We start from the raw sequence: 20,932 nt of genomic DNA, 5'->3' as shown, positions 1-20,932 counted from the left end.
AAATAGATTGGGTGAATCTCCCTAAAGGGGACACAGACAGCAATAAAAACTGACAAAGGTTCTAATTCCTCTCCTCTCCACTCTACCAAAACTAAAAAAAAAGTTTTGCCTTTAGTTATACTTTAAAGCACTCTGATGCCGCTTGTACCCCAACAACGCTAATGCCTCGTTTCCACTGAGCGGAACGGTTCGGGTCGGTACAGTTTGGAAGGGTTAGAATGGTCCGGCCTATTCAGGTGAGCGTTTTCACTGCAAGTGGGACCGCCAGGGGCCATGCAGGGTTCACACAAAACGTGGTGTTTGTTTTGTGCTTTTGTTTGATGTGAGCATTGACGTTTTCCTGTCCACCAATCAGTGGAATTTATCATTTTACGCCAGTAGCTCCGCCCTAACCGTACCGTACTATTTCCTATGGCCCTACATCTGAAGGAGGACCAGGAATGGTGCGGTTTGGTTCGGTTGTATGGGCCACTTTCATAATAGAAACACTCAAAATAGTGTACCGTACCGAACCGCCCCGAACTGATCCGCTCAGTGGAAACGAGGCATAACTTGCCATCTTGGTTTCATTCCAGCCTGTAAAGGCAAATAGTAGATACCTGGAAAAGTAGATGGCCACCCAGGATGATTTAAAATCCTCCACTGGAGAGGTGCTGCCAGGCACATCCACAAGCAGCTCTGTTTCCAAAATGGGCAATTTATTATGTCTTTTGTATTATATGTGTTGATGTTCTCCATTATTATTCCAGTATTCCATCTCTTATTCTGTATAATAACAGGACCCCATCCTTCCTGTATGTGGTTTCATGTCCACGTCTTGTTTATCTAGTGCTGAGGTTACACCCTGTACTTCCCTTTTCACATCTCTGTCCTGTTCTGGCTTTCCTGGACATTCTGCCCGGGTCATCAGTCTTCCCCAGCTACAGTACAGATACATTATTGGTGCTCTGCAGAGTAACATGCTGCACATCCTGCCAATGTATTACAGATCTGCAGGGCTACTTCCACATAAAAGTTCTGCCTGTGTTCTATTTGAGATCATTTTTTTTTTTTTTTTGTGAAGACTTTCGAATAACCTGTGGAACTGAACTTGTCAACTTGTTGGTTAATCCAAACCTTCTAAGGAAAGGACCAGTTCACTGTCCTTCAGACTTTAGGGGGCGCGGACTGTGCCCAGTGGGAGTAAACAATGCCAAAACTTTTTGTATTAGGGGGAAAAATTGTTGGTGTCCGTTGGAGGAGGAGTGCCCCATTTTTGTTGTCGTGGCAGGAATTATGCCCCATCCTTGGTGTCAGTGGATGGAATAGTACCCCATTGTTGCAGGAGTTATGCCCCATTGTTTGTTTCAATGGCAGGAATAATGGCCCAAGGGCCAGATAAAAGCAAGCAAAGAGCTGCATCTGGCCCCAGGGCCACAGTTTTGGGGGGGACTGATTTACAGTATATTGTGACAATGTTTTGCCTTGCCACAGTATAAATTAGAGTATGTGTCACACAGGGTTCTTACTGATTCATGTTGAGGGACTCCAGAATGCTTGTTCTGAGCAGAGAAAGCTGGTTTTATAGTTTCCTCCTGGATTGGTTTCTGGAGTCTAGAGTCTTCGAAGAGTATTGGCAGGGTGATGGCGGCTAACCTTGTGTCCACAGCTTGCAGGAGACCAGCAGTCTGAGTGTGTAGATGTGCACAGCCTTGATAATCAAAGAGCTTATTCACTGTTCCTTTCACCTGGGGATAAGCTGCCACAAGAGCAGCAAATGTGTGTGGAGAAAGACATTGGGAGGGTGTCAACCCTGGCTTCATGGAGAGATGGCCAGATTGGACCATGCCATCGGCTGAGGGGTGTTCAGAGATGGTGGGTCATTAGGCAGGAGCTAGTGCAGCCCAAGTGGGCATTTTATATGTCAAAAAGCTGACTAAGTAGTGTGTGCATGTGTGCATGTGTGCGTATAGATAGGCTCTGGGACTAAGAAGACTGGATAGCGAGGAGGCTGGCAAATTTATGTTTTATGGTTGAAGACCCCTGTGAGGGTAATGCTGGGAAGTTACTTTTGAACTTTTCCTTTTAAAGTAGTTGTAAACCCTTACATACCCAGTGAAGTGACTGGCCTCAGGTGATACACAGAGATTAAACAAAGCCTCCTATATAAGTTGTACCTGTTTATCTGCAATTTTCTCTTCTCTACATCTGTTTAAAGTCCAGAATTTATACAGCTTGTCTGAGCTTTCAGAAAGCAGAAAGCTAAAATTAGGCACTGCATAGCACAGTGAACAGAGCACTGAATGCTGATTGAAGGGAAGAAACACAACCTCTTCACACAGCACACAGGAACAGAGCTGAGGCTGTCAATCACAGGCTCTCATGCCTTGTCACCTTTCTATCTCTTGGTGTCAGGATAACTTGTCAGAAATGATTCATGCTGATAGGAAAGAAATGAAGCAGCAGACAGAAATGACACGTTGTGCTCTGGATTGAGACAATTACACACTATGGGATATGCTCTGTTCATATTTCTTGTCTGAGGTTTACAACCACTTTAAATAAAAGTGGGTCCGAAGTAGGGATAGACTGGGGGGCCGATATGCACTTTCCCCGATATATCAGTATCGGCCCCGGAACTGGCCGTTATTTTTGTGACGTCATTCTGCCTTTTTAGGCAGCCTCCCTCGCCTTGGGCAGCCTTGTCTGGAGTCAGGACTAGTCTCGCGGGAGTGTATCACAGCCATGCACCCACCCACAGCAGCCCAGTGCCAGCCAGCCACCCACATCCACAGGCCCTGTACCAGTCAGCCTGCCACAGGCACTGTACCAGCGAGCCAGCCAGCCACCCACAGGCCCTGTACCAGCCAGCCACCCACAGGCCCGGTACCAGCCAGCCACCCACAGGCACTGTACCAGCCAGCCAGCCATCCACAGGCCCTGTGCCAGTCACCCACAGCCCCTGTGCCAGCCACCCACCCACCACAGGGTGCCAGACAGCCAGCCACCCACAGACAGGGTGCCAGACAGCCAGCCACCCACAGGCCCCGTACCAGCCACAGGCACTATACCAGCCAGCCGCCCACAGGCCCTGTGCCACCCACCCACCACAGGGTGCCAGCCAGCCATTAAACAAAAATTAATATGTTCAGTACCAGATTTGTGTAAAAATTTGTCTTTATTTTTCAAAACTTTAAATGTACAAAATATCGGCCGATACGTAGTGACCAAAATATCGGTATCGTGAGTGCACCCCTCACATTTTTGTAAATATTTTATTACATCTTTCATGTGACAACACTGAAGAAATTACACTTTGCTACAATGTAAAGTAGTGAGTGTACAGCTTGTATAACAGTGTAAATTTGCTGTCCCCTCGAAATAACTCAGCACACAGTCATTACTGTCTAAAGCACTGGCAACAAAAGTGAGTACACCCCTAAGTGGAAATGTCCAAATTGGGCCTATTTGGGCATTTTCCCTCCCCGGTGTCATGTGACTCATTAGTGTTACAAGGTCTCAGGTGTCAATGGGGTGCAAGTATGTTAACCTCCCTGGCGGTATGATTATTTCAAATTTTAGGTGCTGAAAGCGGTACCATTATTTTGCATGTAATTCTTAAGGACGAGCAGCCCAAACCAACTATTTACATATGATTTTTATTTTACCGTGCGTTCTTCTTTATAACATCTCGGGTATGATAAAGTTTGAAACACAAAATCATAAATTATAATATTATGGACATGTGTACATGTTACTAAAGCCGAATTGCATAGTGCTTCAACATTCTTCATCGAGATATCCCAAAAAGTATATCTTGATCTATACAGGTTTGATAGGCATGATTAATAGCATTCACTAATATTACACCAGAACCTAAACAGTTTGGGGCATTTCCATAACATGTGGAGTAAGTCCACAGGAGACTCTGAACACATTGTTAGAATTTAGATAGTGACCTGATGTGAAGGAGGCACAGACTGTACAATAATCACACCTTACAAACAAGTCTGCATATGTGGCTGCAGTAAAGAGATCATTGTTGTCCAATAATTGCTTTTGGTAATATATCACTGTAAGCATTCACTGTGTGTACTGATGCTGGAAGCCATTGTTATACTGTATGTGGGACAGAGAAGAAGCTTCTCATTAATTATTAACCATCCACTGTGTGCATTGGTATTTTCAGTTCACAAACCAGAGAAAGTGAGCTGGGCGGAGGCTGCGGGCACCATACGGGATGGACTGTGTGTGTATACAGCCCTGCATTCACTGGCACACCTGGCACCGGGGAGATCTGTGCTGGTTCTGGACGGAGCAAGTGTATGTAATACAAGTCTTCTATACAAAGCATCACTGCAGGTAGCATGTACTGCTGTGCTCACCCTGTGCTCTTCTGGCTGACAAATGTGCAGAGTCAAGGAATTAAAGTGTATATAAAGACAACTTTTTTTTTTTTTTTTTTTTTAGGATTGAGTGGGGAAAGATTAGAACCCCTGCTAAGCTTTACTGGTATGCTGGGCTCTATTAGAGAGATGGTCCCTTAACTTCCTGTTAGCACTGGGACAAGGTCATCTAGAGCCCAGGGCGAACGTGCCAAAGTGAAACCCCCCCCCCCAAGTGCCAGCAAAAATCCCCCCCCCCCAAATAAAAAATCTGCATGCTTACCTCCCCCCAAGCATAAATTCCCCCTCCCCCAATAGAATTATGCCCCCTGCTGAAATCCCCTTCTCAGCACAAATCTTTGCTCCCCCCCCACTCAAATCCTCTCATTCCCCATATGCCCCCAGCATAAATCCACCCCCCCAAAAAAAAACAATCCCCCCCCCCCCCTCCTAGTACAAATCCTCTATCCCTCAAATTTCCCCTCTGAGCACAAATCCCCCCCCCCTTCCAGCACCAATTCTCCCCGTTCCCCTGTCCTAGCACAAATCCCCCCCAAATTTCCCCTTCTAGCACAAATACCCCCAATCATCCCTCCTGGCACAAATCTTCTTACCCCATCCCTTCTCCCAACACAAATGCCCTCAAATCACTACACCAAGCACACCTCCCCAAAATTCTCCTCCAAGAACAATTGTTATCCCCTGCCCCCCACCTCACATGATACCACAGTGCCCAGGGCAGCTGCCCCTCCTGACCATCTAGGAAAGTCGTTGTCACTGTGATAGTAAGAGAGGAGAAATCTCTTAAACGGAGCCCCCCGATAGCAACAACTTTTTTTAGGGGTTCTAATTCTTTCCCACTCCATGCAAAACCTACAAAAATTGGTCAGACATACAGTGCATTTGGAAAGTATTTACAGCACTTCACTTCTTCCACATTTTGTAATGTTACAGCCTTATTCTGAAATGGATTAAATTCATTGTTCTCCTCCTAATTGTACAAACAATAAATCATAAGTATTCACAGCCTTTGCCATGACACTCACAATTGAGCTCAGGTGCATCCTGTTTCCACTGATCATCCTTGAGATGTTTTTTACAACTTGATTGGAGTCCACCTATGGTAAATTCAGTTGATTGGACATGATTTGGAAAAGCACATACCTGTCTTTATAAGGTTCCACAGTTAACAGTGCATGTCAGAGCACAAACCAAGCCATGAAGTCCAAGGAATTGTCTGTAGACCTCAGAGACAGGATTGTATTGAGGCACCGATCTGGGGAAGGGTACCGAAAAATGTCTGCAGCATTGAAGGTCCCATTGAGCACAGTGGCCTCCATCATTCGTAAATAAAAGAAGTTTGGAACCACCAAGATTCTTCCTAGAGCGGGTCACCTGGCTAAACTGGGGGATTGGGGGAGAAGGGCCTTAGTCAGGGAGATGACCAAGAACCCGATGGTCACTCTGACAGAGCTCCAGCAATTTTTGTTTCTGTGGAGAGAGGAGAATCTTCCAGAAGAACAATAATCTCTGCAGCCCTCCACCAATTAGGCCTGTATGGTAGAGTGGCCAGACAGAAGCCACTCCTCAGTGGAGTTTGACAAAAGGCACCTGAAGGACTCAGGTCCTGAGAAACAAAATTCTCTGGTCTGATGAAACAAAGATTGAACTCTTTGGCCTAAATGGCAAGCGTCATTTCTAGGGGAAACCAGGCACTGCTCTTCACCTGGCCAATACCATCCCTACAGTGAAGCATGGTGGTGGCAGCATCATGCTGTGGAGATGTTTTTCAGCGGCAGGAACTGGGAGACTAGTCAGGATCGAGTGAAAGATTAATGAAGCAATGTACAGAGACATCCTTGATGAAAACCTGCTCCAGAGTGCTCTGGACCTCAGACTGGGGCAAAGGTTCATCTTCCAACAGGACAAAGACCCTAAACACACAGCCAAGATAACAAAATATGGGACAGCTTTTTAAATGTCCTTGAGTGGACCAGCCAGAGCCCAGATTCGAACCTAATTGAACATCTCTGGAGAGATCTGAAAATGTCTGTGCACCGGCGCTCCCCATCCAACCTGATGGAGCTTGAGAGGTCCTGCAAAGAAGAATGGGAGAAACTGCCCAAAAATAGGTGTGCCAAGCTTGTAGCATCATACTCAAAAAGATTTGAGGCTGTAATTGGTGCCAAAGGTGCTTCAACAAAGTATTGAACAAAGGCTGTGAATGCTTATGTACACGGGATTTGTTAGTTTATTATTTTTAATATATTTGCAAAGATTTCAAACAAACTTCTTTCACATTGACATTATGGGGTATTGTTTGTAGAATTTTGAGATAAATAATGAATTTAATCCTTTTTGGAATAAGGCTGTAACATAACAAAATGTGGAAAAAGTGAAGCGCCGTGAATACTTTCCGGATGCACTGTATACCTACAATATGTCAGCTATGACATCATGAACAGATGAATGCAATGAGTCATGTCACCACTCCTTAGCTGCTGCCTTGCCCTAAAATTCCTTAAGGTATGTCTAGCAAAGTATCTTAAAAGCCAAAAACTGCTGGAGAATTTATGTGAAACAAAAATGTGCAGCTCAGTGAAATAATAAAAAAGCAGCACTCATAGATATCCCAATACTCTGATATCAATACTAATATACACTCGCCGGCCACTTGATTAGGTAGACCTTGCTAGTACCGGGTTGGACCCCCTTTTCCCTTCACAACTGCCTTATTATTTGTGGCATAGATTCAACAAGGTGTTGGAAACATTGCTCAGAGATTTTGGTCCATATTGACCTTATAGCATTAAACAGTTTCTGCAGATTTGTTGGCTGCACATCCATGGTGTGAATCTCCCATTACACCACATCCCAAAGGTGCTCTATTGGATGAGATCTGGTGAGTGTGGAGGCCATTAGAGTACAGTGACCTCATTGTCATGTTGAAGAAACCAGTGGTGAGATGATTTGAGCTTTGTGACATGGTGCATTATCCTGCTGGAAGGAGCCATCAGAAGATGGGTACACTGTAGTCATAAAGGGAAGGACATGGTCAGCAACAATACTCAGGTAGGTCGTGGCATTTAAACGATGCTCAATTGGTACTAAGGGGCTCAAAGTGTGCCAAGAAAATATCCCCCACACCATTACACCACCAGCCGGAACTGTTGATATAAGGTAGGATGGATCCATGCTTTCATGTTGTTTACACCAAATTCTGACCCTACCATCTGAATGTCGCAGCTGAAATCGAGGCTCCTCAGACCAGGCAGTCTTTACAATCCTCTGTTGTCCAATTTTGGTGAGCCAGTGCAAATTGTAGCCTCAGTTTTTTGTTCCTAGCTGACAGAAGTGGCACCGGGTGTGGTCTTATGCTGCTGTAGCCCATCTGCTTCAAGGTTCGATGTGTTGTGCATTCAGAATTCAGAGATGATATTCTGCATATCTTGGTTGTAACGAGTGTTTATTTGAGTTACTGTTGCCTTTCTATCATCTCTGCTCATTCTCCTCTGACATCAACAAGGCATTTTCCTCCACACAACTGCCACTCACTGGAAATTTTGTCTTTTCAGACCATTCTCTGTAAAACCGAGAGATGGTTGTGCATGAAAATCCCAGTAGATCAGCAGTTTTTGAAATACCAGCCCAGCCCGTCTGGCACCAACAACCATGCCACGTTCATAGTCACTTAAATCCCCTTTCTTCCCCATTCTGGTGCTCCGTTTGAACTTCAGCAAGCCATCTTCACCACGTCTAGATGCACCACGTCTAGATGCCTAAATGCATTGAGTTGCTGCCTTGTGATTGGCTGATTAGCAATTTGTGTTACCAAGCAATTGAACAGGTGTACCTAATAAAATAGCCGGTGAGTGTATACCCATAATGTGTTGCGTTGTTATGCTTATATAAAGCATGCAAACTTCAATTATATAAAAAAAAGTGAAGAGTCCTCATAAAAGTCCAATAGTGAAATTAATAAATATATCCACTTGTGAAATCTAGTGTTAAAGAGTCTCCTTCACCAGCCACCATGATACCAACACCGTCACAACTCGCTTACCAGAGCCCAGGACCCCACATTACAGAGGTCTGACCAAGCTTGCAATACAATCATCTGATGTGATGGCTCAAGGTTACTCCCAGCATGGAGGATAATAGATTCTCTAACGATCCTCCATCATTATACAGATCGATCTCTGGAGGAAGGAGAGGAGACCCTATAATGAAGTACATTAAAACTACTTTATTAAAATATAAGTCATATAATCACAGGAGCAGAAGTAACAGGTGTATGAAGTACAGACCACAACACTGGACCAACCCGGCGTGATGACTTCACTGCTAGGCCCCGTGCTGACGCGTTTCGTTCCATAGAATGTCCTCAGAGGATGGAAATGCTAACTGTAACATATGCTTGTGTTATCAACCAAACTGTCAACCTATCAAATGGCTGGTGTCATCAGTGCTGTATCTTGGCCTAGGCCGACAAGGCCCAGGCCTAGGGCGGCACTTTGCAGGGGGGCAGCAAAAAAGCTGCACACCACATGAAAAAAAGCAGCCTCCTCCCGACTCCCATGCGAAAAGGGTCCCTGCTGGCTTACGCTACACTTTTAGTTTAGTGCCAGTATTATGGGACGAATTGGGCCAGAGGGCAGGATCCAGGAGGCAAATCAGTCTGGCACCCCCATAAAGCAGTTACACTGCTATCTGCTGGTATGATAGGCTGCACTAATGGGCACTGATAGGCTACACTGGTGGCCAATGATGGGGCTGTACTGATAGCAACTGATGAGGGCACACTGATATGTTGCACTGATAAGGCTGCACTAATGGGCAGTAATGAGGAGGCACTGATGAGACTGAACTTATGGGAACTGATAAAGCTATGCTGATGTGCACCGATAGACTGTGCTTGTGGTCTGTGGTGTACAGATGACAGGGTGGGTCATAAACCGGAAGGGGGTGTGGCATTTACAGGAAGGGTGGGTCATATTTAAATTTGGGGGTGCGCAAACATAGTAAGGCCTAGGGCAGCACAAAACCTAAATACCCCACTGGGTGTCATAACTGATCACATGTGCAGCACTATCGCAGTTGTAAATCAAACAGAAACTAAGATGGCAGCTTCCTTGGCTGAAAAGGATAGGAGGGGTTAGTTCTGCTTTAATATCTGGTAACATCCTTGATTCTGCACATTGGTCATCTACTGCAGATTATCAGATAAGAGTATGTGTATACAGTCACATTACAGCAGCTTGTCGGCAGCAGTGCAGGTTTAGCACATTTTGTACAGCAGAGTTGGGAAGGACCACGGAAACTGTAAGTAAATGAACGTCTTGCTCTTTCTCATAGCCCATTGGCACGCTGGCCATACAGCTCTCCCAACACAGAGGAGCCACGGTGATCGCAACGGCCAACAGCGAGGAGGACAAGCAGTTCCTGGATAAGCTCAGACCTGGTGTAGGTGAGATCTGTGAAACGCACATTACACAGCTCATGGGTAGTAATGGTCATTTTGAAATGGATCTGAAGATTAACAGTTCCAACATGTAAAATTGGTTATTGATTCTATACAGTATATAACTAAAGCAAAAACTTTTCTTTTTAATTTTGAAAAAGGTACAAGAGGGTATAACCCCTGCTAGTGCCATCTGTGTCCCATTGGGGAGATTTAGATTCACTTCCTGTCCAATAGCCACAACAGGAAGTGAGAAGAAAAATCTTCAAAATGAGAGAAATTCTCCCTTGGACAGGTGTCTCCAGAGCCTGTGTCCCCAATTCAAAGATTTCTCATATTTATCCTGTTCTGGTGGCAACTACTTTCACTCTCAATGACAATGGTGACCTGAACAAATAGATGGGTTGAATCTCTCTAATGGGAACAGAAGACAGCAAAAGGAACCTGACTTATATTTTGATCCCTCTCCACCCTATTCACATCTTTAAAAAAATATTTTGGCTTTAGATAAACTTTAAATCGGGGCCCACAAGCGTTCATTTTACCACTTAAGCCCCGGAGGATTTGGCTGCCCAAAGACCAGGCCCTATTTTGCGATTCGGCACTACGTGACTTTAACGGACAATTGCGCGGTCGTGCAACACTGTACCCAAATGAAATTGATGTCTTTTCTTCCCCCACAAATAGAGCTTTCTTTCTTTTCTTTTCTTTTTTTTTTTTCTCTAGATCTTTCTTTTGGTGGTATTTGATCACCTGTGAGATTTTTACTTTTTGCGCTATAAACAAAAAAAGAGCGACAATTTTGAAAAAATAACAATATTTTTCACATTTTTTTTATATGAAATTCTCCAAAAAAAAAAAATGTAACAATCAAAATTTTTAACATTTTAGGACAATTTGTTTTCTGCTACATATTTTTGGTAAAAAAAAATCACAATAAGCGTTTTTGGATTGGTTTACGCAAAAGTTATTGCGTTCACTAACTACCGGAAAGATTTATGTCATTTTTTTGGTTTTTTTTTACTAGTAATGGCGGCGATTTTTTTTTTTTTCTTTTGCGGGACTGCGACATTGCGGCAGACAGATCAGACCCCTGACTGACATTTTTGACACTTTTGGGAGTACCAGTGACATTACTACAGTAATCAGTGCTAGAAATATGCACTGTTACTGTAAAAATGACACTGGCAGGGAAGGGGTTAACTTTATTGGTGATCAGTGGGTTAAATGTATCCCTAGGGGTGTGATTCTAACTGTGGGGGGGGGCATGGCTTGTGATGTAACCACAGAGACATACGATCCTACATAGCAGGATCGTATAGTCTCTGCAGTTACATCAGGGAGAATGACAGGCGGCTTTGTTTACATCAGCCGTCTGCCTTTCTCCCTCTCCTGCGGGAGATCGCGAGTGACCGGCGGACATCGGAGCCGCCGCTCACTCGCGTGGGGATCACTGTGAACGAGCGGGGGCGGGAGCTCGCCCCCTACAGGCTCCTGGGCGAGCGACGTAGCCCTACGTCGGTTTGCCCAGGAGCGGCTGACCGCCGCAGTAAATAGTCGTGCAGCGGTCAGCAAGTGGTTAAAGGATAAGTCTACCCTAACACTAAAATCTCTACATCTACAGACATCCATGATCTAAGATTAACCTGTCTAGCCCTGTAAAGAAGAAATCTCTATACATAGCGTTTTTGAAGCCAATCCAATTTGGTCCCACGCTGAGCTGTCAGTGGCAGCTTCACTGTGGAGGTGGGTGCAGAGGACACAGCCGACAACGGAAGCCCCATAGTAAGTCTATGGGTGACGTCACTTCCCATTAATTTCACAGCCGTTGGCTGTGTCCTCTGAAGAGCTTCCATAGCCTCCTCTCCATAGCTGGAGACCGGACAAGATTGGCTCCAAAAGAGGTATGTATAGCAATTTCTTCTTTACAGAAGACTAGTTAGGTTAGTTTTGTATCATGGATGCCTGTAGACATAGCAATTTTAGTGTTAGGGTGGACTTCCCCTTTAAATATATTCCTCAATACCCATAAATGATATAAATCCACTATGTGTGCACCAATTGCCTTTGCAAACCCAGATATTACCCCATCACTGTGCAGCACAGAGCTGTGGGTGGACTCAGCTGGTCCACCCACCGCAGGCTGCATGCAGAAATCTACAGGAGGGAGCGGAGACCAGACCAGTCTTCCTGCACAAGTAGAGAGCAGCAATGACTAGTCTGCATTACTGGAAGCTTCTGCACAGAGGTTAAGTTCCACACTGGATTACTACACAGATCTGGAAGAAATACACAAAGCACACCAAGATTCAAGGAAGAATATCACATGGTTCTTGTATTTAAACAATAATTGCTAATTCCAGAGATCACTTTAATAATTGTACACGTGCAGTACTGATGAACTGGAATTATTTGTTAATAACTTTTTTTTTTTCTATTCATTTTTTTTTTTTTAAAGGGGTGCGACAGCCCGTAGTAGGTAAGTCTTTCATTATTTTACTGATTCTTCATAAATGAGTTGTTTTTTGTAACTTAAAATGAGTAGTTTGAATACACTGTATGTACAGTGCCTTGCGAAAGTATTCGCCCCCCTTGAACTTTTCGACCTTTTGCCACATTTCAGGCTTCAAACATAAAGATATCAAACTGTAATTTTTTGTGAAGAATCAACAACAAGTGGGACACAATCATGAAGTGGAACGAAATTTATTGGATATTTCAAACTTTTTTAACAAATAAAAAAACTGAAAAATTGGGCGTGCAAAATTATTCAGCCCCCTTAAGTTAATACTTTGTAGCGCCACCTTTTGCTGCGATTTCAGCTGTAAGTCGCTTGGGGTATGTCTCTATCAGTTTTGCACATCGAGAGACTGAAATTTTTGCCCATTCCTCCTTGCAAAACAGCTCGAGCTCAGTGAGGTTGGATGGAGAGCGTTTGTGAACAGCAGTTTTCAGTTCTTTCCACAGATTCTCAATTGGATTCAGGTCTGGACTTTGACTTGGCCATTCTAACACCTGGATATGTTTATTTGTGAACCATTCCATTGTAGATTTTGCTTTATGTTTGGATCATTGTCTTGTTGAAAGACAAATCTCCGTCCCAGTCTCAGGTCTTTTGCAGACTCCATCAGGTTTTCTTCCAGAATTGTCCTGTATTTGGCTCCATTCATCTTCCCCATCAATTTTAACCATCTTCCCTGTCCCTGCTGAAGAAAAGCAGGCCCAATCCATGATGCTGCCACCACCATGTTTGACAGTGGGGATGGTGTGTTCAGGGTGATGAGCTGTGTTGCTTTTACGCCAAACATAACGTTTTGCATTGTTGCCAAAAAGTTTGATTTTGGTTTCATCTGACCAGAGCACCTTCTTCCACATGTTTGGTGTGTCTCCCAGGTGGCTTGTGGCAAACTTTAAACAACACTTTTTATGGATATCTTTAAGAAATGTCTTTCTTCTTGCCACTCTTCCATAAAGGCCAGATTTGTGCAGTATATGACTGATTGTTGTCCTATGGACAGAGTCTCCCACCTCAGCTGTAGATCTCTGCAGTTCATCCAGAGTGATCATGGGCCTCTTGGCTGCATCTCTGATCAGTCTTCTCCTTGTATGAGCTGAAAGTTTAGAGGGACGGCCAGGTCTTCGTAGATTTGCAGTGGTCTGATACTCCTTCCATTTCAATATTATCGCTTGCACAGTGCTCCTTGGGATGTTTAAAGCTTTGGAAATCTTTTTGTATCCAAATCCGGCTTTAAACTTCTCCACAACAGTATCTCGGACCTGCCTGGTGTGTTCTTTGTTCTTCATGATGCTCTCTGCGCTTTAAACGGACCTCTGAGACTATCACAGTGCAGGTGCATTTATACAGAGACTTGATTACACACAGGTGGATTCTATTTATCATCATTAGCCATTTAGGTCAACATTGGATCATTCAGAGATCCTCACTGAACTTCTGGAGAGAGTTTGCTGCACCGAAAGTAAAGGGGCTGAATAATTTTGCACGCCCAATTTTTCAGTTTTTTATTTGTTAACAAAGTTTGAAATATCCAATAAATTTAATTCCACTTCATGATTGTGTCCCACTTGTTGTTGATTATTCACAAAAAAAATACAGTTTTATATGTTTATGTTTGAAGCCTGAAATGTAGCAAAAGGTAGAAAAGGTTCAAGGGGGCCGAATACTTTTGCAAGGCACTGTAGTTGTGCTGATATTGCTACCAGTAACTAAGTAGCTTCCGCAGTCTGCAATCGACTCATTCCCTCACTTCTCTTCTCTTCTCATGTTCTTCCTGGTGTAGGGAGATGCCTTGTGGTTTGGTTTGGTGCTTGGCCTCACCACCTGCTTCTAGATTTTTAGTGCTACAGTTTATCAGTTAAAGTTTAGGTTTAGGAAAAAAATAAAAAATAAAATTAATACACGGTACTTACATTTAATGAGAAGTGTCCCTTGTGCTAGTGTCAGCTGTCCTAATTTAGGATCTGAAGTCTTCTGCCCTCCCGCCCCTACCCCCTCAGCCATAATCTTTCAGAGCTGTGGGAGTGAATACAAGCACTGAACCTGTCATAGGCACTCATCAACAGTGCCAAATATTCCTGCTCTTTCCGGCTCCCTTCACTAATCATAGAAGCTGTACTATTGCTTCCGTCAATTAAAGAGCTCTACCCCCTTAGCCATAATCTTTTAGTGCTGTGGGAGTTAATACAAGCACTGAACCTGTCATAGGCACTCTTCAACAGTGCCAATTATTCCTGTTCTTTCCGGCCCCCTTCACTATTCATAGAAGCTGTACTGTTGCTTCCGTCAATTAAAGTGCTCTATAAATGGAGGAGGCAGACTTTTCATTCACTGCCCGTCATCCATTCACAGAATGCTTAAAGGATAAGTTCACCTTTTGTAACATGTTACACCCGTATTTGGGGTGTAACATGTTACTTTTCCAGCAGCCCCTACACCCACTGATCCCCCTTTCTAACAGTGAGCATGGGATCTTCTCCCTGCACCCGCTGTCACAATTAAAAAAAAAACATGGCCTTATGGGGCTTCTCCCACCTGGCTATGTCATTCATTCACAGAGTTCTGAGAATGGGAGAACTACAAGTACCATCAGCCTTGGCAGCTGCCAGCTTGTAATTACTGAACTACCAGGGAGCTGTTGAGCACTCTAGATAGTTTGGTGAATGTTCCTGGCAGTGTGTAACTGCCTGCTCATATGATGTACGAGCGGACAGCTTACACTGACACCCTGCAGGGTTTGGGGTGCAATGCTTTGCAGGCTCCTAGTAAAAAAACAATAAATGTACATTTTTTTACCTGCAAATAAAGATGAACATTTAGTATTTTTTTGCAAAGGTAAACTTATTATTTAATAAAAACTATAAACTACAGTACAGCTTCTATGAATGGAGGAGTGAGAGGGAAAGGGTGGGCATAGTTGGCACTCTTGATGAGTGCATTTTACGGGTTCAGTGCTCTTTTTAACCCTGCAGAGCCAGAAGAATACTGCTGTGGCATATGGGGAAAGGGGAACGTGGCAGAGTACTCTAATTCCAACTAGCACAGCCAGTACCAGACATTTATTGAATGGAACTACTGTCCCTTGCACTGCATTGTTTTTTTTTTTTTGTTTTTTTTTTATCCCAAACTTATGGTTTTAATGCCAGGGATAAACCTGTCTCATTGCACTGACTCAGCACCTGAACAAAGGTGCCTGTACTTCTAGAAGCTATTTCTGTTATTTCTCTGATGTGCTGTCTAGGATATTACTTGTCTTGTCTTTGATATCTTGTCCTAAACTGCTGCTCGTGGATTAAAAGAATTTTGTCTTCTGACTACAGTTTCATAGAATTATAACACAACCTGGATTCTGGTTCCTGGTTCCTTCTCTTTCTGTTGCCTACCCTAAATTTCTGCCTGCCTCTATGACTGTCTGCTGCCTGCCCTGACTTTCTGCTTGCTTCTTTGAGTGCACTTGTCAGCTGCCTGACCTGAGCTTTTGCCTGTCTCTCTAAATATGCTTGTCGCCTGCAGGGACCTCTGACTTCAATCTGACTGGGCCGTCTGTCATTTGTTGACAAAATGAAAGTTGCCCTGAAGTCAAACACCTTTTCACCATGATCATTCCTTTCTGAAGTGCTTACCCAAAATAGACAGCGCTTATATGTACAAATAGAATCCCATATGTAGCTACAGTACATAATATACAGTACATACAAATTCATCAACTATCTTGCTCCATAGAACCGAAATAAAACCATATAAAGAATACAGTGCATTTATAAAAATGTCCTTATTAAATATAAAGCTCTTTCAAAAAAAGTGCTTCCACCATTAAATGTCCACCGTGACTAAGGACAATAAAGCGCTTAGCTGTGCCTAAAGTCTTGTGTGGATCTTCACTACCAATTCTCTTCAAATTTGCCACTCCACCATTTGTGCCACCACCAACACTCTGAAAAACTCACCAGACATTCATGGCCCTCTGTATATAGTATACGCCAACAGAATTTTTCATAGAAACATTTTTTAGATTTCATTCAACTTTCTAAATGTTAATGTGGTCAAATTGTATTTTTTTTGTTTGTGCAATATATCTTACTAACCTACTGCGATGCATTTAGGCCAATAAGTGCCATTAGCACCAGGTCTTGGTGGTGGCCTTAGTAGAGTTTTAGGCATCCCTTAGGGTACTATTAGGCAAAGGGTAAACAGTTGTCAAATGATTTAATAATTCAACACATATATGTTCCTATAAATTAAGATGCACAAAATCTGGTGTTTAATGATGTTGGTCGTACATCTGCCAGGTCAGTCCAAAACGAAGGCACAGTCCGATCATCCCTAGGATTGCCTCCCAGCTGACTCTCTCATGAATGTCAACTTTGTTCTGGGAGCTTGTTGCTGCAAGCTACTTGGAGAACCAACACTCTGCATATTTGGAACCATGAAGAATTAGCAGCAAAACCATGTGGATGCTCATTTCTGGTTTCTAGAATACTTTGCAATGCTTTGGTGTTTAATTCCTTTTATCAATCATCGGTGCCATAAAGATGCTAGGAACCTTATTGAGACATCTGTCTGTCCTTGAAATGAGGTTAATAAGTAGTACATATTTGGTTAACAATTTCCTCCTTTGGTAAAGGGAAGATCAGGCCCATTTGCACAGAGATTTTCCAACCTATTATTAAATCTTGGTGAGCAATAGTGAGCTCTTCCTAAAGAACCTGACCAAAAAGAATGCCCCGCGTGGGCTACTCAAGCTCTGAATCTGGCTGTGTATGGCTAAGATAACCAACATCCCTATGTTCTTGCTGTTGCTTTTTTCAATTTTTTTCTCGCCTTGTGCTATTCAATAGCAAGCCATACAAGATGATGTGTTTTACAGGGTTGGCCTTACCATGATCGCTCCTGTAACTCATCTTTTACAATGAAAAATTGGGGCTTCCTTTTCTCCTGGACCCATGTCTTTATTGCATAGTAGTTGAGGTTGAATAAAGACAATAGTCCATCCAGTTAAACCTGTGTAGGTGTGTGTGTGGACGTTATCATTTCCCATACCCCTGAATGTTTTGATCTTTGAGATGTACGTCCAAGAGTCTTTTAAAAGTAGCCATACTCCCCACCATTACTACTATTTGTGGTAGAGAGTTCCACAATCTTGTAGCCCTTACTGTAAAAAGAACCCCTGCGTAGCCTGAGGTTAAATCGCTTCTCCTCCAGTCACATTGTATGGCCTTGTGTCCTCTTACATTCATTGCGACTGAATAGTTTTTTTTCTATGCTGAGATCACAGTTGAGGTATTTGTAAATCGCTATCATGTCCCCTCTCGAGCATCTCTTTTCCAGGGAGAATAAATCAAGCGCTTTTCATAATTAAGGTCCTCCAATCCCCTAACTAGTTTAGTTGCCCTTCTCTGGACTCTCTCCAGCTCAAACACATCCCTCCTGAGGACTGGCGGCCAGAACTGGACAGAATACTCCAGATGCGCTCGTACCAGTGATTTATAAAGTGGAAGGATTATAGTTTTATCTCTGGAATACATCCCCTTCCTTATGCATGCTAATATTCTGCCGGCTTTGGCAGCTGCAGCTTGACATTGCATGCTATTGCTTAGTCTATCTTCTACTAAGACCCCCAGATCTTTCTCCATTTTTGATTCCCCCAAAGGTTCCCCCCCTAAAGTGTATTGTACTTTTATGATTTTAGTGCAAAACCTTACACTTCTCCACATTAAACCTCATTTGCCATGTAGTTGCCAACTCTGTTATTTTGTTCAGGTCATGCTGTAAGATTTCTGCCTCATGATGAGAAGTTATTGCCCTTCTTAATTTTGTGTCATCTGCAAAAACACATATTAAGCTAATGATCCTGTCCTCAATGCTATTTATGAATAAAATGAACAAGATTGGTCCCAGGACTTATTGGTTTGCTCTTTAAGTAGGCTTCTAAACCCTTTCAATATGCAGTCTGTTGAAATCTTTCCTCTACAGGAGAATTGGATTGGTAGAAAAAAAAATTTTCATAGGGTGCCTCTGCATGAAGGAGACCTCATGTAACCTGTTGTTCTTTGTCACCATCCAGGGAGGAAATGGAAAGAAACTCTGGCAGAAAAGTGAAGGACAGAGAATGTGCTTTTAAGTGCAGTATTACAACATTTTATTGGAAACACAAAATGAGGAAAACTTACGAACAGTGGTTACGGCATTACCGCCCGCTCTTGAAGTCATATCCGGCATGTGCGCTCCACGCCAACCCAGAAATGCGACGGCCATGTTGCCCATGCAGTCCGCCTTCCCCACTGCTGCTTGTCAGGTGTGGGGAACGGGGAGACTGTCGCAAGAGCTCCTCCGGAGCTAGGATCTTATGAGCTTGCTTCCCTACTACTGTTTGTGAGTTTTTCTTATTTTGTGTTTCCAATAGGCTGTTGTAATACTGCACTTCGCGGTCCTTCACTTTTCTGAATGAATGATTGGGGCCTGTTATACAATAGCCAGCAATTCCCAATATCAGGAGTGCATGTTCATTCCATGATTAAAGTGGAGTTCCACCCTATTTTTATACTTACCTCCATCTTCTCGCTCCGGGTCACCTGAAAAAGAAATGGATAATCGCATATTTTTTTTTTTTTTACTTACCTCGTAGCGAAGAAAATATACTTACCTTACTTCCTTCTTCCTCGGCCACGGCCCATCGTCACTTCCTGGCTCTGCAATGATTCCTGGGAGCTGGACGTCATAGCTCCCAGGAATCATTGCGCCTGCACCGGCCCCGACGTCAGTTCCGGGTCGCGCGCGTCATCCCCTTCTAAACAGCTTCTGGGCATGCCCAGAAGCTGTGGAGGGATGACGCGCGTGACCCGGAAGTGACGTCGGGGCCGGCGCAGAGCATCGTGGGACCAAAGAAGGCGGAAGAAGACGCCGAAGAGGACGCGCTGGCTTCAAGCTGCCCACATCTGAGATGGCAGCGCTGGACAAGACGTTTGCAAGGTAAGTATTTGTCCTAACAGGTAAGTGCAACCCGGGACAGATCAGAGGCTAGCCATTGTGGAATGCACTAGCCCTGACTGTCCCGGGGGTATTAAAAAAAAAAAAAAAAAAATCCAGGGTGGAACTCCGCTTTAAACACCTAAAAAGCCGATAATCTCCCTATGTTTCCTGCAGACCTTGTATATCCCCAAAAGCAGAGCTACAAACAGATGCAAGTTATTGTTGTAATATTATAATTATATTTTATGGAAATGTAAAATTTCTATAACTTCATTCTTTTTCTTTTTTACCCCAGCTCGTGTTATAGATTTGTCTAAAGGTAATATTGACCTGGCAGAGAAATGTTTAGAAGAGACGGGAGGCCTGGGAGTTGACATTGTTCTTGATGCTGGAGGTTGGTTTTGGATTAAAAAACAAATTATTTTAGTATTTTTACTCAAAATTGCATGTGAAAACGTATTTATTGCGTGTAGGCAACAGATACTAGCATATCAGTAGGCAACAGGTGTAGAATTCCAAACATAAGGGCCCCTTTCACACTACTCTGTAGCAAAATCACAGTAAAAACACATATGTGCTTTTACAACGATTGCTGTGTTTCAGATGCGTTTCCTGTGTTTCTGGTGCATTTTTGGGCTGCCTGCACCTGTGAAAAATGTACATATAACTAAAAAACGCATGGCAAAGGCAAATTGCGGGTACGTTTTTTACCGCAAAATTCCATTTATTTTAATAGGAAGCTGCGTTTTCAAAACCGCACCAAACATGCAGCATGCAGAACTTTTTAAAACATACCCCACTCACAGCGCAATGGGGCGAAATGTCCCATGGGATTTAAAGGGAAACATTTTCCTGCTTTTTCTTGCAAGGTAAAAATGCAGGAAAAACGTAAAAGGTCCTAAAAGTAATTTGTAAGCTTAAAAAACAGCACTGTTGAAAAAGAGAGCTGAGTAGGAGAGATCAGATTACACATACTTGTGAATGACGCTGTAGAGACTTCCAACAAGCAAGCAGGCAGTGCTGGTCTTTCCAATACCAGAGCCCAGCGTGCTTTCCAAACTGAGTGTCATGGATATATCCTTTAGTAAATGTGTATTGGTAAAATTTATTATTGCAATTTGTAAAATGTATTATCCTAGATTGTAAGTTTTAATGAGCAGGGCCCTCCGATTCTTGCTGTATTGAATTGTATTGTAACTGTGCTGTAAAATAATATTAATAATATAATCACAGCCCAACAAAAAAAATACATCTTTTTTTCTTGGTGCCTTGCTTTTTAGACATGTTCCTGGGGGTCATTTGAGGCCCTGATTCAGATAATTGCATTGGCTAGACTGCATCATCTTCAGTTTCTTAGATAAGCTCAAATTTATAAAAAAAAAAATTTTTGTCAGTTAAAGCGGTTGTATACTGAAAAAAAAAAAAAAAAAAACCCTGCAAGACAAAGGCATAATGAGCTAGTATGTATCGCATACTAGCTCATTATGAAATACTTACCTTAAAACGAAGCCCCGACACGGACCTCCGGACACCGCTGTGGGAGCTGACATGCTCCCTCTGTGTCTCTTCCGGGTTCGGCGGCGCTGTGAGTGGCCGGAGTCGCGATGACGTTTCACTTTCCGG

The 20,932-nt window shown here is 43.3% G+C and overlaps 1 protein-coding gene across 2 annotated transcripts in view; it reads left to right on the top strand.

Moving 5' to 3' along the window:
• CRYZL1 (crystallin zeta like 1) overlaps positions 1–20,932 on the top strand; it is a 49,329-nt gene that overhangs the window by 19,433 nt on the left and 8,964 nt on the right. The window contains exons 7-10 of one of the 2 annotated variants that reach the window (XM_082244910.1): positions 4,169–4,302; positions 9,720–9,831; positions 12,284–12,304; positions 19,605–19,703. In XM_082244910.1, coding sequence (XP_082101036.1) covers positions 4,169–4,302; positions 9,720–9,831; positions 12,284–12,304; positions 19,605–19,703 — 366 coding nt within the window. The remainder of the gene's footprint in view (positions 1–4,168; positions 4,303–9,719; positions 9,832–12,283; positions 12,305–19,604; positions 19,704–20,932) is intronic. The other variant, XM_082244911.1, reaches the window with a different exon arrangement.

Source organism: Pelophylax lessonae, assembly GCF_965119305.1.
Source record: "Pelophylax lessonae genome assembly, chromosome: 2".
Taxonomy (NCBI): domain Eukaryota; kingdom Metazoa; phylum Chordata; class Amphibia; order Anura; family Ranidae; genus Pelophylax; species Pelophylax lessonae.
Note: the sequence above shows the minus strand (reverse complement) of the source record. Positions and strands in the feature narration are given on the sequence as shown.